General features: G+C 36.6%; 1 protein-coding gene across 1 annotated transcript; it reads left to right on the top strand.

The window, feature by feature from the left end:
* Positions 1-10: 10 nt before the first annotated feature.
* SEL1L (SEL1L adaptor subunit of SYVN1 ubiquitin ligase) lies at positions 11-27,600 on the top strand (the record flags this gene model as incomplete). Its single annotated transcript, XM_079537688.1, has 21 exons — positions 11-83; positions 6,466-6,503; positions 6,878-7,100; positions 9,889-10,056; positions 10,673-10,778; positions 11,887-12,049; positions 13,570-13,623; positions 13,714-13,773; positions 14,275-14,356; positions 14,674-14,828; positions 15,513-15,569; positions 16,413-16,481; positions 17,598-17,675; positions 18,380-18,442; positions 19,810-19,897; positions 20,154-20,302; positions 20,900-21,065; positions 21,804-21,878; positions 22,910-23,082; positions 25,926-26,054; positions 27,394-27,600. The coding sequence occupies 21 exons, from the start codon at positions 11-13 to the stop codon at positions 27,598-27,600; spliced, it is 2,376 nt and encodes a 791-aa protein (XP_079393814.1).
* Positions 27,601-27,827: the final 227 nt, after the last annotated feature.

The raw sequence follows: 27,827 nt of genomic DNA, 5'->3' as shown, positions 1-27,827 counted from the left end.
GGCCGGCGGGATGGGGCGGCGGGCGCGTCTCGTGCTGCTGCTGTGCGTCGCGGTTCTGCGGGCCGCGGGGTTGGCGGCGGCTGGTGAGTGTGTGGCTGCTGCCTCTCTACGACGCGCCGGGCTGCGACCTGTGCGGTCTCGTTTCTAGGGGCCTGCTGCTGGGGCTGCCGGCTGGGCTCTGAGGTGTGGGGGAGCCAGGAGCCCTTGGGTGCCGGGTTAGGGTGGGATCTGCTTCGGCCTCAGCAGGGTGTTGTGGGAGCTGGGCATCTGGTGGTTGTGTGACTGCGGGGTGGGAAGCGGAGCTGGGCCAGACTGGGCCGACATAGGCCTTTAGTGGGGCGGGCCTTTTTTCCTTTGGGATCCCTCAGGAGCTGAAGGGTTTGTGCCTTGCACAGTCTCGCTCGTTCTGGCAGCACGGCAGGAGTCTGTTCAGTGCAACTTAGTGTGTTTTGGTTTAACGCAAAATGCTTTTTTCTCCCTAATATGGATCTCATAGCCGATGCACCAATAGCGCTGATGTTGGCATTACCAGATGAACTTTCTCCCACAGATAGATACGCAGCACTACTGGAGCATACACTGTGTCACTGTAATACCCTTTGCTGTTTCTGTTGGGATGCTGCTTCCATTTGTGTGCTTTGTGTTTGCTGTCATCCTTCTTCCCTTCCTGGGCTCCTGTTTCCCACTCCCTTGGAACCAAAGGAGCAGAGGAGAAGAAACATGCAATGCCTTTATTTATATAGAGAGACTTTAAAGTCTTTGAGAACTTGAATGTACAGCTTTTGCTATTCAGGGTGTGCTTACAGACTGATATCTCAAGAAAGTTAACCTTTTTTCTAGAGGTAAGTTCATTAGTCTGAGATTTATTTTTCATGTGTGTGATAGCAACCTAAAGGTAAGCTCCATTGTTGGAGCTCAGACTGAATATCAACTGTAGTTATAGAGCTTAGTGCGTAATGTTATAAGCTAGCTCAACATGTCCCATGGCATGGAAAAGGCAAGTACAAGGACTGTGAAGCTAGAAGGGAGGCGTACCATGTGTGAATGCTGTGTTTGCACTGATATAAAAGGTAAAGCTAAGATAACTCACTTTAAACGAGCCATCTGTTGTTTTGTGGAAGTTCTGTCAAAATTAGGGGCTGCTTAACGGCACCTCTGTGGCTGTAGTAGCATGCAGAATGCAGGTCTTCTGGCTGGACTGCTTTTCCATCATCCTATAGCTCTGTGAATATGAGGTTCTCATAGATTAAATTAATCTCAAAAAAAAACTGTATATTTACAGTCAATTGGATTAATAGGCCCAAGTCAAACCATAGTACATTGCCTGACAGTTAAGGATGTTGTTGCCAAACTTAAATTATTCCTGTGACATAAAATTTTTCATTAATATCCTGAATTAGGAAAGGATATTGGATTACAATGGGGGGGGTGGGGGGGGATAATAATCTGTCTTGCTCCTATTTCCTCTATTTTCTGAAGGAGAAAGAAGTAATAATGACTTTTTAGGTGCCTTGCTTTCCTTCAGTAACAGTAAGTCTGTGTCTTGTACAGTCTGTTACACGCCTACCTACTGTGTTAAATGCTTCTTCAAATACTTGATCGTTCCCTGTCAGGAAACTGTTACCTGGAACCAGAGTATATTAGAGGGAGGGATTTTTAAAAGGTTAAATAGAAATGGTTCAACTGTTATGTCTGAACTTTGGAAGACACTTTTAATAAGGACTTTTCTTAGTCAGGCAATTAGCTATATATTTAAATCCTAACTGTGCTCATAGTCTGCTTCAAGCAATTTCCTGAAGATTTCTTGCAAGAAAACTCGTCAAGAGAAAGGAGTGCTTCTTAATTTAAGACATAATGTTAGTACAGATTATGAAGAAATTTGAGGTTGGGTCTAGGGGAAGAATACTAAGGCATCTATGGGGGCATGGGCAAAAGCAGATGAAAATAGAAGCTACTTCTGTTCTGGTGAAAAATAGTGATCTGCTACTGCTTGTAGCTGCAGCGGCCTTCTGCTGCTTCTGCTTCATTAACAGTTTTGGGGGAACATAATCTTATTTGTTTCTGATTGTGGATATTATTTGATTCTAGATATTTTCCCTTGCTCATGGGAATAAAGAGATAGAAGTTCTTTTGCTTTGCCTGAAGAGAGGAAGCAATTCTTGCTCTGGCTATCCCGTACCTTCTTTGGCTAGCATTAGTGATAAGCATAACTTTTTTTGTACTGGTACTGTTTTATTAACTGGTAGGACAGATGAATACAGGTATGTATTTATATTTGTTCTCATAAACATCAGAGTTTAATGGCTTTTCCTGTCCCTCGCAAGGTTTTTTTGTTGTTTTTTTTCCTAACTGGAATACATTCCTAAACTTTTGCCTTATTGAAAGTCTCATTTTCTACAGAGGGCTGTAAACAGCTAGCAGCAATTGCAAGGAGACTGGAAAAAAGATTTGTATTCAGTATGAGAGTTGACCATTCATCTTGTAGTTGCCCTAAAATAAGGGCACTACAAAGATTGTAACTGGGAATAATTTACTTAGATAATTTGAAGGGATAATTTGAAACTAGTCTTGCTGAATAGATGCTGCTTAAGGATTTTGCTTAACTCATTGCAAGTTTTTGAGGTTCATGTAATAGGAATAGGATCTATGCTAAAGTGGCTCTACTGGCCATTTCTTTTCTGAATTCAACAGTTGAAAGTTTTTTATAGAATTATAGAGTTATGGATTTTTGAGTTGGAAGGGAACTTTAAAAGTCATTTATTCCCCTATTATATATATAGGGGAATATATATTCCCCCATTACTCCCCTAGGGGTATCTCCTGGGGACACCTACAGCTATATTGGGTGGCTCAGAGTCCCCTATCCATTCTGACCTTGAATTTCTCCGAGGACCGAGCATCCACCACCTCTCTGGGCATCCTGTTCCTGTGCTTTACTACTCTTTTTGTAAAAAAAACTTTTTCCTTATACTCAGTCTAAATCTTCCTCTTCTAGTTTGAAACCATTTCCCTTGCCCTATCAAAACAGACCTTGCTGAAGAGTTTGTCCTCTTCATTCTTATAGCCCTCTTTTAAATACTGAAAGGCCACTATCAGATTCCCTGGAACCTTCTCTTCTCCAGGCTGAACAGCCCCAGCTCATTCAGCCTGTCTTCCTAGGGGAGATGTTCCATCCCTTGGACCATTTTTGTGGCCCTTCTCTGGATGTGCTCCAACAGGTCCAAATTTGATAAGCAGTAATCATGGGTGACTTTAGGTTTCCTTTGTTTCTACAAAATTGGGGTAAACAGGGCTTGCATTCTGTTTCATCATCTGACTAGTCACTGGCACGAAAAGAATGTTCAAAGAAGTAAAAATACCACAGATGATCTCTAGAACAGCAGTCATCAAAATTCTGATGTGCATATTAAAAAATTTCCATGCTCAGTGTTTAACTTAAAGATAAATATACATGTATGTCCTACTCTGTTAATGCATTATGTACACAAAATAGAAATGAAAAAAAAATGACAAAGATCAAGTAAATGGTATCTCATTTTATGCTTTATTAATGGTCCAAGAAATACTTTCTTCCTGCACTACAGAGACATGTCTTTGCACCCCTACTGTGTACAAAGTGTAGAGCATACTAAATTTCACTTGTTGCTTTGTTGTGATAGTATTTGAAACTTGAAAAGTGTAGCCAAAACTGTAAGAATCATAGAATCACAAGGTTGGAAACAACCTGCAAGATCATCCAGTCCAACCACCCTCCCATTCCCAGTACCACAAGCTACTAAACCGTATCTCGTAGCTCCTCATCCAGGCGCCTCTTGAACACTGCCAGGGACGGCGACTCCACCACCTCCCTGGGCAGCCATTCCAGTGCCTGACCACCCTCTGAGAGAAAAAGTTTCTCCTAATGTTCAACGTAAACCTCCTCTGGTACAACTTCTGGCCATTTCCTCGGGTGCTACTATTTGCCTGGGAGAAGAGGACAGACCCTTTTTCATCACAAACTCCCTTCAGGAAGTTGTAGAGTGCAGTGAGGTCTCCCCTGAGCCTCCTCTTCTCCAGACTGAACAATCCCAGCTCCCTCAGCCGCTCCTCATAAGACTTGTGCTCCAGACCCCTCACCAGTTTCGTTGCCCTTCTCTGGACACCAACTTTCAGTCATCAATTAGAATGTTTGTTAAAACTCTGAGAGATTGTCTACAGCTTCCAGTTACTGAATTTTGGTTTGTTTCCCAAAGGTGAGCAAGCATTCTAATGTTAAAACAAGTATTAGTTGTCTGGTAGAAGCAGCTCTTTAGCATTATAGTTGATTTGTTCTTGAATATAGCAAAACATTGGAACTGCTGGGCTTCTTCAACCTAATGATGTTATCTGAACTGCACCACCTGATTCCCACTATTTCTACCCCCTCTCCATAATACTTTCCTGAAAGTGGTAGTTCTTACAAAACTCAGCTAGCACTACAGCTGGAATACTTCTGCTGTATTTAAATAAGCTAACTGAACAGAGGTTTTTCTACTTGGAGTAAAATAAATGCGGTTATTTGAAGCTGATCTTAGCTATATATGAAGTAGTAGATAATTGAAGCAGGTGCTTAGCTGCCCTAGAATCCTGGCTGGGCATGTGAACACCCAGCTGTGTCTGTAATACTGCAAGGTTTGTAAGAAACTTGTGAATTTCACCAGCTGCCTGTTTCAGGCACAAATCCTTCTGCTTACTCTCTCCTTTCAGTACTTCTTAGTATCCTTCTTATTTTTTTTTTTACAAAAAAAAGGTAGGATTCATTTTCTTGTTTTGTTTTCCAGAAGCTCTTTATAGAGATAGGCACCCTTGATAAGAGACTCAACTTTTTTTAAAAAAAAAAAAAAAAAAAAAACTATTACCTTTTCTTTAGCATTTGTGCATGGAAAAACAAATGAATCTATCAGCTTTAATCTCTGAAGCAGGTGCACAAATATATCGTCCGTGACTTTATTCAGGAGTTGAACCTTGACCAATAAGCTGTTCTTAGGTCAAACTGTGACCTGCCACTAATTCTGTCAGAAGTGTTCTCAACTGCTTCTTGGAAGTAGACACTTCTGTAAATAGAGGGTGCATATTAGTCATCAGTCCTCTGGAATTAACATTAATCTCAGTTATTTCTAGTCATATTACCAGTAATCTCTGCAACCTCATCTACTTTGCCATGACCCACAAACACTTAAACCGGACTTGTTGTTTTAAACCGGTCTTAGAACCAATTATTCAGGTGCAGCTTTCCAATAACAAAGCTGGCTCCTTCAGAGAGAATTTCAGTGATGCAATAGAAATGAAACAGGTGATTTACTTTCAGGGTTGAAGAGCAAACATTTAATGAGCTCTAGCTTGTGTTGGTTGTGCTCAGATAGCATTATAAACCCCAATTCATGGGGAGTGGAGTGGAATTCTTATATGTAATAGGAGTTGGTGGCATGTTTGTTTAGATTTCAAGGTTTTTATTTTGATTTGAATTCTGTACTGGAGGAAGGGAAACCTATAGCATTTTCTTTCATTTCACCTAGATGAGGTGGTGTCAGATGCTGATAATGTTGTCAGATCTGGTAAGAGTCACATTTCAGCTGTCACATTTGAGGCTTTTGATTGAGATGAATGGTAGTGTAAGTCAAGTTGTCTGAAGCACAGTGAGTAGTCCTTTGAATCACTTACACAGCTCTGCAAAACAGTGATGAAAGCGTCATAACAAACTTTTCAGATGATCTGCTGCCTCGTTTTCACCTCCATTCCTTTTGCATTTTAGTGGATCTCTGCCTAGTGACATTTCTTATCTTCAGCTTCTCTTCCCCATCTTTCTAACTGGTTAGCCTGTAATAACCCATTCAGGTGAGAAAGATGACAGTTAATCAAAGATTACAGCTCTTAAACAATATCTCAAGTCATTTCTCATAGTTCTAAAGAGAAACTTCTGCCTGAAGTTTGAATATGCTGGTCAGGCACAAGGATTTATCATTCTTCTATGCAAAGTACTGTTTAGTTATCAGTGAGATGGTGCTAATATCACTTTCTGGTTAATCTTGAAGCTGTTTATACTAAAGCTGATATGGTGACTAAAATCCTCTGATTACTTGAGTTATTTGCACTTTCTGTGTACCTTTTCAAGCAGTTTAGCTGAACTGGAAGAATTCAGACTGCATGTTAATGTAGAAGATTAATTTGAGTTACAGTAATAATAAATCCTTTAGCTTTTCTAATATTGGATACAGTTGTATTATGCCAATATTAGAAAAGCTACAGGATTTAAAGTTCAGATGTGAGACTTTTGATTCCTCCTGACAACACTTGATGACAGGGTCTATTTTGAAGTGTATTCAACTTTATACACTAGAGTATTTCAAAACAGTGGTAAAATACGACAAAATCAAAACAAAACTTTAGCTGTTCTTCAAAAATAAAACACTATGGAAAACATGTAATGACTTGTAATCTCTCTTATAGATGAAGAAGGGAATCAAGATGAATCACTGGAGTCAGAGGTGAGAAAAGTTTCTAGTCATTCTGTTTTTTTTCTTGTGGAGTAAGAACAAGGGTCTGACATGCCGAACTATGATTCAGTTGTTGTTTTCAAGAATTCTTTAGCTCTCACTGTTTCATTGACTACTTCTGTGTGATGAAAGAATTAATCTTCTGTATCTTGAAGAGTATTCTTTTCATGGAACTAGGATGGAGTCAGTGAGAATTAATAGCTCAATTTATTTCTGCTAATCCTCTTTAAATGTACTATACTAATTGGAACCCAGATGAAAATCATGACAGCATATCTTTTTAAATTAATATATGTATTCACTTTTTTTTGCAACTTCTTTCTTTGGTTTCTAATCTTCTGAATTATGTGGCTCCTTTCTTTCAGGCTTTACCTGCAGAGGACCAGGTAAAGGACCATTCTGCAGGAACTCGAGTGGTAGCAGGTCAGATCTTTCTTGAATCAGGGAAGTCAGGCTCTCAGCCTGAGGATGAAGAGAACTTCCACAGTCAAGAGGAAGAAAAAGAGAATTCTCTGGAAGAGTTGAACTCTCTAGACATGTCTGACCTATTAAATAAGGATTTGGAAGATGCAGAAATACAGAGTCCAGGTAACTGCTTGCAAGGTTATAAACTAGTCGCAAGAGAAAACACTCTGTATAACTGAGATGTAAATAAACACAAATAGTCATTTTTAACTCATCAGCTGACAAGCATCCTTACTTTTCCAGAATTTACCAGAATGGTAATTGGTATCCTTTTATTTGCAAGAAGCTCTTAGTGTGTATTTTTAGATTCATTTGAGTTTTCTTTAGTCTTATTACTACCATCTTTTTGAAAAGATTGTAATGTCAAATCAATAAAGCACTGAATTCTTCATATAGGACTCAAGTACATGTATATTACTGTGTGTGTAGAAACCATAGAAAGAGAAATTGCATTAGTGTTGCAGTCTGCTGACCATGTGTCTGGAGAGTAGGTTGATAAAGAAGGAGCAAACCTTGATATAAAAACAAGTTTCCTATAAGTGCCTTAGGGCAGCAACTAAATTGCTTGTAAACTTCAGTAAATTTTCAAATACAAGTAAAACCTTGTGTCTAACATCTCTAAATTCTAGTGTTCTGGGTTTTCTGTTTGTTTGTATCTTGCTAGCAATAATATGAGTTTAATATTATATACATTTATAAGTATAAATAATATAAGTATGATTATATAAAATTATTATTTTTGACTTTCAGTTAGTAGTGAATGGTACCTACGTGATACAGTTGAGTACTCTAGACTTTGTATAGCAAAGAATTTTCCTTTTCATTTTGTCCATAAAAATTTAATCTTCAATTTTGCTAAAAAGAGTAGCTACGCGGTAATACTAATGGTGTCTATCTTCTCAGCTCCTGGTTTGAATATCAAAAGAAAACAGGAATAATGAATAGGATCACACTAGTTATTTTTAGTTATTAATATATTAACTTCGAGTATTTTCTAATATACCTTCTTAATGCGGAACTAGTGTATAGTCTGTATTTAAAAAAAAAGTTACTAATAGGATTGAATACTGCTTTTGAGAGATGTAGTGTTGTAAGGAGAAGTATATTAAACTCTACTTGATAGTTTTGTGTCACTAATGAACTAAATACTTCATTTACTCAATCTGTTTCAAAATGAGTTACTTCCTACCTCAGAATTACATGAGTAGATGGCTTGTCCCTGGTATTGCTTGCATCTAAGATTTTTAACTGTTCTTGTTGAAGTACTGAACATGATTTAAAAACTGTAAGTTTACACGTCCTGTCCAGTTCTTTTGAACTTGTTATGAAATAAGCTAGTGATGTGGATAGAAGGATTACTTTCTGTATACAAAATGCAGTTCTGACAGAAAAGTGCCTGTATTCTGGGAGGGAGAAGACTGTTAAAGGAAAGCTTCACTGAGGAGATTTTTAACTGAGTGGGGCAGGAATCTGCCTCAGACGCATTACATCTCTTGAACGAGCTGTCAGAGACAGGACTGCATTACGAGAGATTAAAGCTTTTCTAAAGATATATTCACTCATATGCATGGTGATGGGATTGCGTGCAAAATACTTTCAAACTTTCCATGTGTATTTTGCAGGTCAGTGAGCAGAGAAAAATTCCATCTTTGGAATCTTAGAATAAGTGCTATTAAGACATTTCTTTTGAGAAAGAAGTTGGAATTCTCTTCCCATCTGTGAAGAGAAAAATAAGAATGTAGTATCTTTTGTTTATTTATCCTTTTTGGGCAGTTTTCCACCAACTGTAACAATCGGTTGATACTGAGCTGTCAATTCCTGCCATATTTCCCTTCCAATTTCTAGGAATCTTAGAGTAACACAATGTATTTAAAATTCCTGAATACTTATAAATATGTATTTGGATTTCATGTGGTATAAAGTATCTTCATAATGAAGTTCTGTCATGAGCTCTTAGCGTGAGGTTGTGCATTATGCAATAGCTAACTGACATCTAAAATGTTTCAAACCTACTTCCATCAAGACACATTTAATGCATGTTTGTTAACACTTTTCCTCATGTTATTTAACTTGCCTAGGGGCATCTGCCAAGGAATCAACTTAGGAAATGCAATTTGAACAAGTGGTCTATTTCTGGGGATTTTTCCTATTAATAATAATAAACTAGTGTGATCTTTTGGCCTTGCAAGTGTAGTTCTCTAGAGAGAGGAAAAAAACACAAACTTTCCCTACAGCCACAAGAGCTAGAAACTTTATCTTTAAAAAGCAGTCTAGTTGACATTATCAGTTGCAGATCTTTGCAAATGTGTTCAAATGAAGCTCAAGCCAACTGCTGAATTCAGCATACTGAAACAGAACTTCATAAAAGGCTGCCTGAAATAATTTCATGTTCAAAAAATGAAGATAGTTCATAGTCTTCATAGAGGATTGACATTACCTAAAAATAGTGCAGTGGAATTGCTAACCTTTGATAGTGCAGTGAGTGCATGAAAAGTAACACCACTAAAAGTAATTTTGAATGCAACTTAAACTGGTGGAGTGAAAAAATGTTTTCAGTGTATTTATGTAAAAAAAAAAAAAAAAAAAAAAAAAGTGCAGTTTTTCATGGAAGTCTTTCCTTAAAATTGTTATATTCTAATGCATTTGCTGAGAAATTAAAAATAGGATACCTGCTGTTCCATTTCATAATTGAAAATAAGATTAATATTTTAAAGTGTTATTTGGGAAAGTAACTGTTTTTACATGCTTTTGTAAGTTAGAATCTTTGATTCAAAAATTGATTAAATACAATTTTAACTTCATAAAAGTTAATATGTAGGAATTATGTTGGTGTGTCTCCTATGTTGGTATGATAGACAGCTGCTTCTCTTTATTCTATAAATTGAAGTTATTTCTGGGTATGTATTTTCAGTTTTGACAGCTATTGGAGGCACTGCAGATGGTGAACCTTGCCGCTTCCCCTTTTTGTTTATGGAGAAGGAATATGCAGAGTGTACTGCAGATGGGAGGGAAGATGGCAGGCTTTGGTGTGCAACAACCTATGATTACAAGAAAGATCAAAAGTGGGGCTTCTGTGAAAGTAAGCAAGCTGGTGTTTTTTATTTTTGTTCAAATAATACTTTCTTTATTCAGCGTTTTCATATATCCTTATGCTCTTTACTACAAGATCTAGAAGTCCTTATTGTGTATTAATGGCCATCTCGTGTAAGAAATGAGAAAGGCAAAGTTCTCATGATGGGAAATACTGGGGAAGAATTATAGTGCAAATGCAGTTTTTAAAGCTTTTGGGAAATCTTGCAGTGGGGGAATCTGTAAAACTCGCTTTCTGAAGCTGTAGAAGTATGGAGATTTGACAGTGTTCTGCATTATACTTGCTGATTTTCTTGTATGCAAGCAAGCTTTTTCTAGAAAGCATCCTCCTGAAGGAGGAACCTTTCTTCCATGCACAGCTTGCTTTTGAGCAAGGAAAGGAATAATTTAACAGCAAACTCATGACAGAGATCACATGAGATGGTATCTTTGAAGATGCTCAACGTTTCCTTTGCCCGGTAGTCAGTCAGGGTTGTTTATTGGTCTTCAAAAATACTCCTTAAACTGTATTTACCCTTAAAACAAGTAGGAATTTTGAGAGACCAGTCTTAAGATGTGTAATTGGAGATCTTAATGTTTTGGGTTATTTATTTTGCTTTTAAAAGCTGAAGAGCAGTCCAATAAGAGGAGGCAGATGCAAGAAGCTGAGGATATTTATCAGACTGGAATGAAAATCCTTAATGAAAGCACCAAAAAGGCTCAGAAGAAAGAGTAAGTCTACACCTTCCATCCCTACAAGATAATGACTATGTAGCTGGTCAGTCATTTATGTTTATGAATTAACATAAATTAGATGCCTTGGTATTTTCCTGCTTAATGGGACTTATCAACAAGTTAGGCAGTGATGCTACTGAAAATAAATTTCTGAATCAATGTCTTCCAAGTGTTGGCTTAATGCAAGGTGGTGCTGCAGTTTTCTAGCTACAGTCTGAATGTGAGACCTGCCTGAGAGGAGATTGTGTGATACAAGTAGTTGATATGTCTCTGTTACTAGATCCTTTTTCAAATATTTCTTGTTATGATTTTCATTTGTTTTCAAATACTGGGTTGGTGAAGAAGAGCTTTTCTTGTCCTGCTCTGTTCGATCTTCAGGGAAATGTTAATCTTATTCACAAATTACTAAAGCTCTAATAATTAGCTTTTTGTGAGCTAGGGTAATGTTTGTAGAAGAAACCAAAAAAGAATAGAAAGATGTTCTGTTCTTTCTGGTATTTTTACTTTCTGCCCTGTAATACAACCAATTGTTGGTGAAGTAGTTTTCAGTTTACTGTAATAAGTTAAGAAGTTAAGTTTAGAACTGCCTGGTACTCATTTTGGCAACTTCATCAGGATGTGGTGACTTCAGGGTACTGATTATTATGTGAGCATGATTACTGCGTTAAATTTGTTGATGGAGACAAGGCAGCTTATTCTGACCTCAGAAAGCTGAGCTACACTTAGAGATTGTCCATCACACCTTGGCAAAGATAAAGACAGCTAGTACCTTTTAGCATTTGATTAAATAGTATCAGATTTTAAAACAGAGAACTTTGTTACAGTTAGCATGACTGTTTTATCACGTGACTTGTCATGTGTGCAGTTGTCTTGGACCAAATATTTGGTATTTTCATCTGAATAATTTTGTACTCATCAAATCAAAGACTCCAAAGTAGTTTTCGGGCTTCTTTTAATCTGCTATGTTCTCTGAGGTTATTACAGAAATGGTCCTTGTAAATATTCAGCACATTGCTTGAAATTGTTCATAGAAGAATGTGAATTTTACAGGTTTAGGAATGGAATCTGTTTTGCTTTGAAGTGACTAAAATTGTTTTCTTTTAAGAGCATATCAATATCTTCTGAAGGCAGCTGACATGAATCATACCAAGGCAATGGAGAAAGTGTCTTACGCATTGTTGTTTGGGGATTACTTGAAGCAGAACATACAGTCATCTAAAGAGCTATTTGAAAAACTAACAGAAGAAGGTTCTCCTAAAGGACAAATGGTATGTGAATTCTTAAATTCTGCAAAAATCTCCATAGGTTTATAAGTCGCTTAGATTTATAGATTGTACTTGTTTTAAATGGGTTTTATGGATTGTTCTTTCCTCTAGAATGAGATGAAAACAATGAATGTCATCTGTTACCTAGATTTAAAAAAAGGTAGTAGACACAGCACTTTGTTTGAAAATGTGATGTGAAACAACTTGTTCTGGTTGTTACCAGGAGCCAACTGATCTAGCTGTAGGTATCCCTGCTCATTGCAAGAGAGTTGGTCTAGATGACTTTAAGGGCCCATTTTCAATGGAAACAATTCTGTGGTACTTGTTCATTGTGCTGAAAATTATGGCTATTGTCAATTTGTGTACATCAATGTTTGCATATACTTACTTCGTTATCTGTTTCAGAAGCATCAGCTTCTTTTGGAGTTGACTGGTTTCTCTTGATTCTTTGTCTTGAAAATCCTATTCCCCACTTAGTGTTAGAGCACTGATTTGCCTTAAAAAGCGAGAGAATTTTTTTTTTCTAGAGATTTAATATCAATAAATATCAGAATTTTTATCAGTCTAGAATTCAGTACTGTCGCCGTTTCTCACGGAGACTTAGGTTGTGCTCCGCCCGGCCCGCAGTGGCCTGACAGCCTCAGGCCCAGCGCCCGACCGAGTTGGTCCCGTGCTAGGCCTGATCCATTCGTTCACTATTCAGCACACCAAAATGATGTGACAAAATGCAGTTTATTGTAAGCAACACACTCTTCTTATAGCTCTCCCTATATCACAGTGTTACCAATCACCTACCTTTGCTACGATTATCTCTACCCAATAGACATGTGGCATGTCTTGTCTTGCCATGTCTCACCATGGTTTCTCAAGAGTCAAGGGGCCCCCGCAGAGCCTGGTGACCTCCACAGCCCCCCTTTTATGTATTCCGTTAACCACAGAAGGGGCCCCTGCAGATCCTATTACGCCTGGTGACCTCCACAGCCCTCTTATTTATGTATTCTGTTAACTACACAGTACTATCTGTATTATTTCTTTACACTTCGGGAGTTGCCTAGAATGGTTTGTGTACACTGCATCTTCTATGCTACTAGTTTCTCTACTGAGTCACACAGCTGTAACAGGTGTTAGAGTAGATACAGTAGTACCTAACTAAACTTAAAGAATAAAAGTGACTTGGAAAAATGTAGCCAAACAATTTTTGTTACTCTAACTGCTATTGTATCTGTATTCCCTACATGTATGTAGCAATTCTGACCTTTTGTTTGTTATGTTAGGATGAATTCTGATGAATTGCACGTATGGTAGTTTCTTAAGTTTCTTAAACAACTGAACAACTTAGGAACTTGATATTGTAAAATAAGAAAGGAAGGGCCTAGATAGAGGAAGTACCAAGTGAAGGTAGAGAATAGCATGTTCTTTCCAACTTTGAGTTGTTGTATGATTCCTTTATAATTATGTATTCCAGGAATACGTAATCCTGGAATTTCCTTGGGATTTGCTGACTATCTTCATTTTATTTCTAGGCCCTTGGATTTCTGTATGCATCTGGTCTAGGAGTCAATTCTAGTCAAGCTAAGGTAACACATGGAAAAAAATCTTCTGTGTGTGTTTTCTTTTTATCTTGGAGGGAGATGTTCATATAATCAGTGATATTTTTATTTGTTAAGGCCCTGGTCTACTACACATTTGGAGCTTTAGGAGGAAATCTGATAGCCCATATGATCTTGGTAAGTAAAATCTCCCAGTTAAGTTTTTATATGCGTGCATTTCCTATTATTCCTCCTTCGTGTAAGGAAAAATCTGCTCACTGTAAGCTGTGTGCCACTGTGGATTTAAATGAACCAAGTATATATCCCTTTTCACTTAAAGCAAAACGATATCTGCCTTAGTTGTTCTAAGCTGATAAAAATAGTGAAAGCCAAAGATCTTGGCAGAAGATGCAGTTTCAAATGATGTTGAGATTTAAGAGAAAACATATTGCATTTAAGTGGAAAGATGTTTAGGTTTTTACCTGTAAGTTTGTCCTGGAGTAATACCTGCAGTTTATTGGATACACTTAGCCTTTTGAATGGTATCAGTCAATTGCTTTTAATGGTTTTGGAATTGTCTCGTGACTTTCTTTTAGCCTGTTGTCTTGTCAAAACTTGTTCCAGTAATGTGAAAACTTTTGTTTGTAGTGTGGCAGGTAGTGAGTTGTCAAATGAGTGCCATCTTTGTTTTCTTCTTAGGGTTACCGTTACTGGGCTGGGATAGGAGTCCTGCAAAGCTGTGAATCTGCTCTCACTCACTATCGACTTGTAGCTAATCACGGTAAAAGCACTTTTTACTCAACTAATATTTTTGAATGATATAGAAATACCTAGAAAGTCTCCTTTTGTCAGCATTAGAGAATTATATTTTTACACTTCTAAGTTATCAGTTTGGTTCTGAATTGTAAGGGTTTTTTTACCTCTATTTTATAGAAATGAATTTAATTCTTAAACAGTGTTTCAGTAATTTATTCTCTGTAAAAAAAAAAAAAAAAAAAAAAAAAAAAAAAAAAAAGATCTCTAATGGTTACACGAAATTGCAGTATAGTATTTGTATTGAGAAAAGCTGCCTGAAAGTTTTACGTATCTGTTTTCTAGTTGCTAGTGATATTTCACTGACTGGTGGAACTGTGGTTCAACGGATTCGCTTAGCAGATGAAGTAGAAAATCCAGGAATGGCAAGTGGAATGCTGGAAGAAGACTTGATTCAGTATTACCAATTTGTAGCAGAGAAAGGAGATGTACAAGCACAGGTAAAACTTAAGTTCATTTGATATTTTGCAGGAGTTTTGGGGGATTGTATGAAAAGTTTTAGAAAGCTAACGCTCTAATATCTCTCTCAGTATTTCTCAGCAATCAGGTTGATTGACATTTCCCGATTATCTTTTGTGAGAAGGAGCTTATATTGTAGCATGCTTAAGATAGGACTTTAAGAAAAGCAAATATCTGTGGAAAAATAGATCCAAAATATTATCACTTCTGTATCTTAGAGAAGATGATATTGGAGTTCATGGAAACCAATCAGACTAGTTTAAGAATAGTTTTACATGTTGTAAGGGAAGTCTTGATCAAAAGAACTGGCCTTGTGAAAGAGCCTCAGTTTCTTACTGCTTTGTTTTTGTAATATTTCTGCATGGTGCCAGCTAGACCTCTTCTATGTGTAACACAGGTTGAGGGGAGAACACTGCAGGCCAACTGTCATAATTTAATTCTCAGCTAAGACTTAAGAATTGTGTAGAATTGAAATGAACAGTCTTTTTTTTTTTTTTTTCTAGGACAGTCACTTTTTATTATTCTCCATTAATTCTCCACTTCTCTTAGCATAATATGGAGGAAATGGGTTTTGTATTCTGTCTTTGTCTATATTATCTGTGTTTCTAAGAAAGTAAATTTCCTATGGAAAAGTGATTTATTTGTACTGTACCCTTTATGTTTAGGTTGGTCTTGGACAATTGCACTTGCATGGAGGAAGAGGAGTAGAGCAAAATCATCAGGTAGCCTTTCTGTGTATCTCCAGTGTGTATTACAGTTATAGAGTGGGGTGGAAATAGTGTAGCTAAGAACACAATCAAGCAGAACTTTTACGTGCCATAAGGTGTTTAATGTCTTCAGTAAAATTTAATTTTGTGTTTAATACAGTTAGCTTAATGCTAGTCTTAGAAATGAGGAAGTAAAAATACAAAGATGAGTTTTTCCACTAAATGTTATCTGAAATTGGCTGAGTTTCTGCATATGTAGTAGGATCTTCATGGTGGACTTTGTATACATCAGCAATTATATTCTAACTCACATGAATTTGAAGAGTAGAGCACTTCAATAGCCAAAATGATGTGACTGAAATACTACAGTTAATAAATCTGTTTAGAAAGCGAAACTTCTGCTGTCATAAGCTAGCCTAGCTATTGCTCGTAGAAGTTAAAATAACTATCTTCTGAAAATATATACTGAAAAACTAGAGAGCTGAGTGTGCTGTTCTGAGGATTATTTCAGACTCTGCTACTGACCACAAATTATGTAACAGCAGCCACCTTAAAAATGGCTCATCATAAGAGTTTAAAGAATATGTTCAGTGGTCAGAATGAGTATACCCAAGCTTATATACCTGTATAGCTTGTGTTCAGTAGCAGTTTTTTTCTCTGCCTATTGGAATACACTGAGTGGGATTGCTGCTCAGTATTGAGATTTTATATAGGGAGCTCCATTAAATAAGGCAGGATTGATAAGCCTTTTGCTCAGAAGAACCTGCAAGCCTGACAATTGTGCTTGTGCTATATTTTGCAAGAAAATACTCAGATCATATATCAAGGTAACTAAAATACTTGTTTTCCTTTCTCCAGCGCGCATTTGAGTACTTCAATCAAGCAGCTAATGCTGGCAACTCACATGCCATGGCCTTTCTAGGAAAGGTAAATATTGAACACTCAAAAATAAGACAATTGTCTGTTTCGGTTGAATAATAGCATTTCCTATCTCCTGATTTTTGTGTAGTCTCAAACTGGAATGCTGGAAGCGTCAACTTTGCTAGTTTTAAACTGAGAGTAGCAGTTTATTATGTCTAGTCTGTTTTCTATTTCCTCTTTCACTTTTGGAAGGTTTGTTTTCAGTGAATAGTGCTTGAACTAGACCTTTAAAAGTAAGAAATGAGTGTCTAGATAGTTAACTATGGTTTAGCAAATGTTTATTCCAGGAAGAAAAAAAAAAAGATTTCTTATTCTGTACTGGAAACAGAGGTATCTAAATTAGTTTCCAGTAGGTTTGTATCAAAGCCTGAATCTGTCTGCAGAGTGGACCTTTATATCAGTTTTCTGAGACTTATTTCCTTCTTAAATTCAAATTGGAATGAGAAGGTGCTATTTGTGGTGTGAACACCTTTCTTCTTAGAAAGGTATTCAGGTCACTTGCCTGAGATCTAGATTATCAGCTACCTTTACTCTGTATGAGGAGCTAAATCCTTATTATTCAATGTGAGCACCCTATAAGATTAGGCAGCAGTGTACAGTAGCTCTGGCTTACCTTCTTGAGGTTCTCACTGCACTGGAGATTAAAAAACTCATGAAAAAAAGAGTATAGTGTGCTTATCAAGGCACCTGACATAAGAGATTGCAGTTTCCTGCTTTCAGGGCTGTTTGAATACATATCTAATAAATGCTTGAATTGAATTAGGCTAGGAACAGGGCCTAGCAACCAATCCTTGTTTTCAAGAGTATTTTACATGCTAGTATAGTTTAACTTCCATTGGTCTTAGAGGACTTTTTTGCCTAATTGTGTTTCTCCACACTGGATCAGAAGTGAAGAATATTATTACTCAAAGCTTTTAACTTTATGGATAGTTCATTCTTCATTGGAATCTAAACCCTCTGAATCTGAAGTTATAGCATAATACATGTATTCTGCTTTGGTGTAAGTTCTTTATTTCATAATAAAATAAATAGAGTTGCCTAATGTTACAGTGCTTCATGATGTCCACAGAAAATTAATTTATTTGAGTAGTCATCAGAAATGATTTTTTTTTTTTCTTTCAGATGTACTCAGAAGGAAGTGATGTTGTACCTCAGAATAATGAAACAGCTCTTCAGTATTTCAAGAAAGCTGCTGATATGGTATGATTATCTGCTTGCAAGAAATACAGCATCTGCACTATGGAAGTTGAATAGCTCAGAAATATTACTAATGCCTTTTTGCACGCTTATGTATGTGTACAGCTACTCCTGTCCTAGGCTGCAGTTTAACTAAATCCTGAATGTCAAGGACCCTGGAGACTGTTCTGATACTGGTCCTCTTGACTTGATAATTTGCTACCTTCACTAAAAGTTTCTGATATGCGCCATTACCTTCTACAGTTCTACTTACAGTTCTACGTGCTTCTAATTCTGTAGTGATGCTGGTGATTAACACAGGACCACCAGCAATCTGCCTCAATTTAAGACAGATTCTTAGAGCTTTGCTAATTGTTTGGGAGTTTCTATGGCATTCAGAATGCTTCAAACTTGGAAAAACTAAAGATGAATAAGTTACTAATGCTCTAGCTTCCTATGGGTGAGTGTTCAACATTTTGAAAATGCACTGTGGACTTTCATAACTAGCATTAAAAGTTTTTTCCTGTTTTAATCACCTATGTAGCTATTGAGTAAAATTTCCCAGATACGCTATTTTCTTCTTAAATAACTATTGCTTAATAAATTTGTTTTGCATGTTTTCATCTATTTCAGCACTACTTGTTTTTGCATTACTAAAGAGCTGCAAAATTTGAGAAATTTAGTTGTAGGCTTGATTTTCTTTACAGAATTCTATTTTTTTGCTTCAGGGTAATCCAGTTGGGCAGAGTGGGTTAGGAATGGCTTATCTCTATGGAAGAGGTGTTCCAGTGGTAAGTTTTTGATGGTCATCTTTCTAGGTGTAGTGGAAATGTTAAGTCATGGCCTGAATCAGTGGTTGAGCACCTGGTGGGAAGGGAGGGTCAACCCAGGGGAGCTCAGGTGCAAGCAATGCACCTCACTGACTGGAAGAGGTGGAGCCAAGATCCACCCCTTCCCAGACCTCATTTAAGGGTTGACAGTGAAGGTGAGGGTGTCTCTTGCTGGAGATCCCTGCTTACCTGAGCTCTTTTTCTGCGTCTGTGGCTGCTGCATTTGGGTTTGTTCTCATTTGCTGTAGCCAAAGACTTTGCCACCCCGCTATTATCATCCCAGTATAGTATTACACTAGTCATAGCTGATTGTGCTGATTTTGCAACTTCTTGCTTTCTACAAGCTCTTTCTCTAGAGAGGAGTACTGTAGAACACTTACTTGTGGAGAATTGTATTGCTCTGAAAGCTTCGTGGAGAAACTTTTAATATAAAAATAATAGTAATTCACTGAAGGGTTAACAACTCTTAAACATGTTCTAAGTTCCTTCTAACAAGTTTGAAAATACTGCCAGAGCTGCTAGAGAAGTGGGGCAGTGTGAAAGTTTTGCTGGAGATTTAAACTTAGCTTTAATTTTCTTGTGAAGCAAAGCAAGCCCTAACTGCCCCCAGTTTTATCTCTTGTGACAGTGGAGGAACGCCTTGAGGCTTTTAATTAGTTCTTTGGCCTCATTGCATTACCAACACAGAGGTCTCTTTTTCTGTCAAGTGTTATATTTTTAGTATATAAACAGGTATTCATAAATTATATTTAATTTATATTAATTTATAAATATAAATATAATATATATATTATATTATATTATATATATATTATATGTATATATTATATATTATATTATATATTATATTATAATATAATAATATATAATACATATATATTATAATATATAAATATATTTATAAATAAATATATTTAATTTTCCAAGTTGAGGAAACAAGTTGCTTGCTTTTGAAACAGCACAAAAAATCTCTTGAACTATAACTATTTGTGGCAACATTATGTGTGGATGCCAGCTTTCATTTGGCCTCTAGAGGTTCCTGCCAAACTCAATCATTCTATGTGATTCTTTAAGTTGTATCGTCCAACCCACATGCTGCAGTAGGACTTCTTAGAATAAATTGCTTGGGACCATCTTCAACCAGCCATCTTTTGAATATCTCCCATATCTCCATCTCTTGGCAACCTGTTCACTTGTCAGTCAGAATGTCTTGTATGTCTTATTTTTATATCTTAAGCCTGTAGCTGTTTTATTTTACACACGTTCTCTCTTTATTTAAATTGTGCTATATTGCAAGGCTCTAATGACTGGATCCAATTTTCCTGCAGAACTATGAGCTAGCTCTGAAGTATTTCCAGAAGGCTGCAGAACAGGGATGGGTTGATGGACAACTTCAGCTGGGTTCCATGTATTACAGTAAGTGGCATCAAAATAATTTGCCAGGTATAAACAACTGCCATTTCAGTATCTGTTCACTAGGTGGCATTAAAGGTGAGGATATACTGCATGTATATTGCAGTGTTACTAGACTGCATTTATGTTTTTTTCCTATTTGTTTTTCTCCCCACTCATTTATGTACCTTTCTGTAATGTTTTGTAGCGATTGTGCTGTATTTCATACAACTTTGCCTGTTACGAGGAATGAATAGCAATGACTTAATATTTCTTTTAGATGGTATTGGAGTCAAGAGAGACTATAAACAAGCTTTGAAATATTTTAATTTGGCCTCCCAGGGTGGCCATATTCTGGCTTTTTACAATCTGGCTCAGATGCATGCTACTGGCACTGGAGTGATGCGTTCTTGTCATACTGCTGTTGAGGTAAGGTCATCCGCTTATAATGCAAGTCCAATAGTGTTAACTTGCAAACGATTGGATACAACTATGTCAGTTTACCTAAGATATGTCATACTTAAAATGCATTGGTGACTGCAGAACCAAGGCTATCATAAGGGAAAGTGTTAAATTATTGAATTGCTTTGTATCTCATGAGAAAAACCTTTAATTTTTATGTTGCTGTGATGTGACATTTGTTTTCTTAGCTCAGAAGAAAATCAGATGAATGTAATACACACTTGAGCATTTAAGTACTGATTTTTTTTTTTCATTTAGACATAGTTTCAAGTGTACAATTTAAGCTGAGAAATAGGAAATTTTTTTTAAAAGCTCTTGTTCAGTATATTTCTGAGTAAGCAGCTGAATCTTGGTGTTTTTTACACACCAGGATTTACTTAGGAATCCATATACTCTGTATCTTGAAGTTTAAGCCTATCTTAAGCAGTGAATTTATCGATTGAGATTTTCCTGTGAAATGCAAATGCTTTTAACAGGTGTTTGAATGTTCAAAGTTTACCTCCTGTAAAATACAAATTTCTGAAGTTCCTCACAGACTTCTCCCTCTTCTTTATTCCTCTGCAGTTGTTTAAGAATGTTTGTGAACGAGGACGCTGGTCTGAAAGACTTATGACTGCATACAACAGCTATAAAGATGGCGATTCAAATTCTGCTGTTGTTCAGTATCTTCTTTTGGCAGAACAAGGCTATGAAGTTGCACAAAGCAATGCTGCTTTCATACTTGATCAAAGTAAGGACTCCAACTCGTTCTCAGAAGGTTTTTTGAGCTCACTTGTAATAGTCCTGTTAGTAGAACTTTAGAATTCTTGAAGGTCTATCTTGTTCAGTTAGTGCTTCAATGGAACTTTTGTCACCTTTCCTCCTTTTCACACTGGAAAATTGGTAGTCTTTTTACCTCTATAGCTTTCTAACCTTTAAGTCAGGAAACACTTAAATTTTGACTTCTGGGATTTAAGAATAGGGTAGTGAGTGTTTTTTCAAAGGGGCTTTAGTTACTCATCTTTACATAAGCTAAAGCTGACACAGCAGAGGTATCAGTTGTGGCTGGGACATAGCATCTTGGTCTGGGTTAAAATTTCAATTATTATTATATCTATAAATCTACATCTCAATTCAAGATTAATGTTAAAACTGTTAAATACACTTCATACAGAGAATCTTTTAACTGTAAGGTAGTATGCCTGAAACCATATTCACACTCCAAGTGAAAAAAATTGAGACCTTTGAGGTAAAACCATACAGTTTGTTCATAACTTGTGTGTGGGGTGAGATGTAGAGGAAAAAAAAACAAAACATAAAAATGAATGTATTTCTTACTGATTTCAGACCCGCTGAATCATGTTTGGGCAATAGCACACTTAAATTTTTAATCTTCTTACATGCTGCATATAAGCATTTGAGGACAGCTAGGGGTGTGTGTGTGTGTGTGTACCAGGTTCTCACTTAACTAAATTGATTTCCTTTCTAGAAGAAGCTAGCATAGTAGGAGAAAATGAAACATATCCACGAGCATTGCTTCACTGGAATAGAGCAGCTTCTCAAGGTACGTTTGGTATGGTAACAATTCCAGTTACATCAGATGTCATGAAGCAAGGAAGGGGAAAAAAGCTTCTATTTTGTTCAACATTAGTCATATTCCACGAGAGCTTGTGGCTGTTCTTTATTCCACTGGTAGCCATAAAGTTATTGCTTCATGACTGTAGACATATTGCACTCTGAAGTCCTGGAAAGTGTAAAAAAATAAAAATTAAAAAAAAAATGTAGAATGCATTGCTCTTGCCATTCCACATGAAATTATAGAGCAGTATTAAACATTGAGAAATATATATTTACTTGAATATTTTAGTTGATCCACCTTTTTAATGTAGATACAAAATATCTTGAGGATTTTGGTACTTGTCATCATTTATAAGAAATGTCATTCCTTATTGAAAGCAAGAAAAGCCCAGTGATCAAGAATGCAGCACTGTTCAACAAAGCAGAGTTTAAACTCTAGTATTGTGATCCTGTAGTAAAATACACAAATTTAAGTTTAATAATCTTATATCTCAGTAGAGTTCTCTAACCTTCACACAGGTTCATCTACATAAATGTCAGTCTATCAACTTTCTACTTAAAGGGAGGTATGATTTAAATGGAGCGTAAGATTTTGTCTGAAAATATTTAGACAGTGCTCTTTTTTACTAGAAATATTCAGTTACCAAGTGATTATCAGAGACTTCAGTTTGTTTTCATTATTTCTGTTTTAAAAACAATTCTTTAGTCCTTAATGACCATATAATAAATGAAAAGTTTTTTTACTTCAGTGACTATGGAGATTACATAGCTTTTCAATTTGTACTGGTAATAGAAATATTGGTAGGGTTACTGGGAGAAGTACTTTCTAGAAAATAGAAGTCAGGGTTGTCTAAACCTGAGTATTCCTTTTAAAAATCTGTAGTGAGAAAGGCAAAAAAAGAGAAAATATTACTTTATGCAGCGTGCATAAAGCCCGTAGTGAAGCTTCAGGTAAAATTGAAAGGCTTACTTTGACTAGATGTTTTATCTGTTATGATGTTTTTTGTTTCTTTGTAGGATACACAGTTGCAAGAATTAAACTTGGAGATTACCATTTCTATGGATTTGGTACTGATGTTGATTATGAAACAGCATTTATTCACTATCGACTGGCATCAGAGCAGCAGCACAGTGCCCAAGCGATGTTCAATCTGGGCTACATGCATGAGAAGGGATTGGGCATCAAACAGGTGAGTGAGATGTAAGCTGATAGGCAGATTCATTATGGTACATTTACTAATATTAAAATCCCTAGTCATAGTGGACTTCAGCCACTATGTAGTCACTTAGCAGGAATTTGCATGCCTCAGTACAGCCTCCCTTAGCAATTACAGAAATATATCCATTTCATGCTTCTGTGTGTGAGGAAGTAAGGTATAAGCAGGGAAAAAATTGCCCTTAATTGTGAAGTTTGGCAAAAGGGTAACTCATATTTGCATCCAATTTTGTAATGTTTTCAAGACTTCAAAATATAATGAAAGAAATCAAAATCAATTCCAGATTCAGGCTATTTCTGCACAGGATTGCTTCTACTTATAACTCAGTGCTTGAAAGTATATGGAGCTCTTCTTTTCAAAATATCATGATATTGAAAACAAATGAACTGGTATTTCAGAGGATATGAACAATGTGATTGTTAGATGTAGCTTTTCAAATTAGGCTAGACTGCAGTTTGCTTTACAAAATACTAAAAGAAGGCAGCGCATTTAGTTCCTATAAGAAATGTATCAGATCTTAGAATCTTTTGAATTGGAAGGGACCATTAAAGATCATCTAAACCGACTCTTCTGCAGTGAACACATTTACACCAAGATCAGTCTGTGTCTAGGGACAGGGCTTCTGCTACATCTCTGGGCAACCTATTCCGGTGTATTTTACAAAAAAAAAAACACTTCATCCTTATGCCCAGTCTTAATCTCCTCTTTTTTAGTTTGAAACCATTTCCCCATGCCCTATCTCAAGGGACCCTGCTAAAGAGTCTGTCCCCTTCTTTCTTCTAGCCCTCTTTTAGGTAATGAAAGGCCACTATCGTGTCACCCTGAAGCCTTCTCTTCTCCAGGCTGAACAGCCCCTAAATCAACTAAAATGTACAGAATCCTTTACATTCTCTTACATATAATAATGTAATATAACATATAATCAGAATAATGAAATTTGTATTTGCATACTAATTCTGAGCAACCTACCTTACCTTAATGGAAATAGCTAATATAAATAAGGAAAGTGAGCACTGAGAATGTCTAGACAAGAAATATAGTCTATAAAACCAGTCTTGGAGATTTTGAATACCTAGCTACTCTTTGCTTGCTGTGTCCTAAAAGTTTAGATTCATAAGATGAGAGAGAATGTTGTTTAGGATTGACAAAAAAGACTGGAACAGGGTTGGATTAGGATAGTCTAAAAAAAGACAGACTGAATTTTGAGTCAAGAGATATTTTGTTATCCTTTCCTAGAATGGAAACTACTGGATTTTGAATGTCTCCTTCAAATAACTCAACTGAAGTCATGATTTTAGCATATGTTGTCTGCCATTGAAGTCTGTTCTTTCACTGGAGGGCTGTGGATGGGTCCTTTATTGACTTCTAGCATTGCAATATCTAACAAATTGGGAATTTTCGCTATTGAATGAAGTGTTGTGTAATTCTATTCTATCTCATATTCATACCATTAAGATTGCAATCAATTCAGAGCTGGGAAAAATGATCTAATTGCTGCACAACTTCAGCTCAGGTCATTGTTGATTCAGGATAGTCCTGAATAAGTATGATACTTCTTCCAAACAGCTTATGCATTATTCACCATTTACTTACTGAATAAACAGTATTTCTAGCAGATAGGATTCTGTATCGTATTTTCTCAGTATGGATAGCTTTGAGATTCATTCTAGTTCAAAGCCAATTATTAAACCCCTTCAGAAATTTCACACACATACTGCTATTCGTGTATTCACTGGTATTGTCCAATTTGAGTCTGCATATCAGAATGAAAACTATATTCTTATTTTTAACAGCATCAAGTCTCTTATGTTAACTTTTCCATGGTGCTCTCTAGGATTCTGTGTAATCTTAGTTCTTTACTTGTATTAAGACACTTGAGCATTTGCAGCTCTTTCTCATCTATCAAGTGAGAGGGAAGAATGTATAAATACAACTAATAACTTCCTAATTGGAAATAAAAGTAATACATGATTAGGATCCTTTGTATGCTTATTTCGTTTATACTGTCTTAGTATAAGGAAACAAGGAAATTCAGGCAGACTTCCCAGGCTTGAAGAGTAATCGAGTTGTTTTGGGGTTCATAGGTACACTGAAAAATCAATTTATTTCTGTGTGTATCAAAAAAACTAAGTTTTTCTGTGTTAACAAATAGAAAGCAGTTGAGGAGGAGCTAAGGTATTTAGCTGCGTGTATCCTCTGTTCATGATACAGTCACCTTGTTCCAACTAGCTCAGTAGAGAAGGCTAATTTAAGCTTCTCTAAAATTGGCTGGCTGTTGATGTTCATGTTTTGCCACACAGCTCTCACTTAGGCATGTCGGTTTACAATAAGAAGTAGAATCTAATTTGGAATGTGTTCAGAAATGGTTAGAAGTTGCAGGCTTTCTGCAGGAGGCGTGCTGTACTATAGCTGGGAGGAGTTGTTGCTATGTACTCCTACATGGCTTCTGTTTTCTTACTCTTTCTCATCTGGTGTGGTGTTGCATACATAAAGTATACTCAAGTTGTTGTCTAAATATAGGCTTTGTTTTACAGTGCATGGGTTGAATTTATTAATATTGATCTCTTTATTAGCTTCAATTCCAGCATCAATTGTGCTAGCTTTATCCTTGGATGTAAGCTTCTACTTGTGTATTCAAAGATGACCATCCCTCAGGAAAAAAAAGGAGGGCGTTGTACTTGAATGGTTTTTGTTTAACTCATCCAAGAAAAAAAAACATTTTCAAATGACAGCATGTATTTTCATGTAGAAAAAGCTCTAGATCTTATAACTTCTTGAGTTCTTTAGAACTGATTTTTGTATCTTTGTAATTGTAGGATATTCATCTTGCAAAACGATTCTATGATATGGCTGCTGAAGCAAGCCCAGATGCCCAGGTTCCAGTCTTCCTAGCTCTTTGCAAGCTTGGAGTGATATACTCTATGCAGTATATACGAGAAATCAATGTAAGTAGAATTAAAAAGAGAAATGTTTACAACTCAGTCTTCTTTTAAAAGAATAGATACCTTATTTGAGCAGAAGTCTCATGTGAGCCTTAAAGTAAATTTTTCTTTTTTGATGTTGTCTTTTAAAGTTGTAGAAGCTGCAGTTCTTATCTGTGCAATAGTGGGAAACTGAGAAGAGCCTAGTCAGTGCTGTTCAGTGCTATTCATCCCTTGAAGAGAATATCCCAAACCTATTTGACTGCTTCTAGCCAAGCGTCTGATGTTAAAACTGACCACCTGTTACATTGACTGCTTAACAGAAAAGAGAGTGTTTTGGTTTTTTTTTTTTTTTTTTTTTTTGTAGCCCCAATTCTTTTGCTGCTTTATATTCAGTTGTAACACTCCCACTTAAGTCATGTTTGCTTATATTTGGCAGTTCAGTTATCATACAGAGTTTCTGCTTAATGATGAAATTGAGTTTAGGTGATTTTTCTCCATATGCTGTCTGAAATATTCTTCAGTATTCTGAGATCTTACTATCTTTTGGATTGCTTTACAAATTCAAATGATAGGAAAGCTATTTCCTCTTAGAGCAAATTTGATTTCAAGCAATCCAGGTAAGACTGGAAATCAATAGTCTGAAACTTTCAAGAGTGAACAACTGAAACTTTTAAAATCAACTGAGCAAATAATCAGAGCTCACAGAAGCTACTACACAGAACACTGGTATTCAAAGTTTTAGATCTACAGTCAATAAGTTCATTAACAATGGCTCTAGTACAAACAGTGTCACTGTAGGAAAACATGATTATGTTGGCTACAGCTTATGCAAGTCGTAGTCTGATAGAAAGGCAGTTCACATGACTAACAATGAAGTGTTTTGGCTGGTAACTTCCCTGTAAGTTATCTACATGAATCTCAGTGTCATATAACTTAATTATCCTTGAACTTAGTGTTCCATTGTTCACGATAGTCTGCAGATGCTTCCCTATTTGGCTGGACTGAGTTCATTTCCTCTTTGTATGTAGCATTTGTGCCCCTCTCTTCAAGACAACTACTATAAGAACAGGGTACATAATTTAAATTGTTTGTATTTGCTGCATGTGTGAAAACTACAAAGCTGTGTGTCAGGAACGGTATCTTTGGAAATAGCTCCTTCTACAGAGATTGCTTTTATTGGCATTTAACTCCTGAAAATTGAGGATGGCATTGTAATTATTATTTTTCATTCTCAGAAATAGAGGGGAAAAGTAGCAGTTCTAAAACTTCAGTAGCTTGTACATTAAAAATATTAGAAGTCAAATATAAAACATCTTCCTGTTCTTGTTCTCTGACGTGATAATGTGGACTTCTTTCTTAGTTAAGGGAAGTCTTCTCACATATTGATATGGACCAGCTGCTTGGGCCTGAGTGGGACCTTTACCTTATGACCATCATCACCTTGCTTCTGGGAACAATTATAGCTTATAGACAAAGGCAACATCAGGCAATTCCCAGACCAGCAGGACTACGACCAGCTGTGCCTCAACAAGAGCCACCACCTCCAGAGCATCAACCACCACAATAGCAACAAGGGCCTCGGTAAAAGAACTGGATTTTTCCAAGAAGAACAACTTTCATTGTGATTTAGGACTTCAAATTAATGGTCCCTTCCATAAAAGAGGCACAGAGAAGTTAATAAGGATTAAAGTATGAAAGCTGCTTAGAATGATGCCTTTTTTCAGGGATAAGAAATTTCTTCTGAAACTGATTTGAATGTTATTTCAGTGCCAATGGAATAACACTATGGCTTTT

The sequence above is a fragment of the Tetrao urogallus genome (genome assembly GCF_951394365.1).
Source record: "Tetrao urogallus genome assembly, chromosome: 6".
NCBI classification, from domain to species: domain Eukaryota; kingdom Metazoa; phylum Chordata; class Aves; order Galliformes; family Phasianidae; genus Tetrao; species Tetrao urogallus.
The sequence above is the reverse complement of the archived record's forward strand: the minus strand, read 5'-3'. Positions and strand labels throughout refer to the sequence as shown.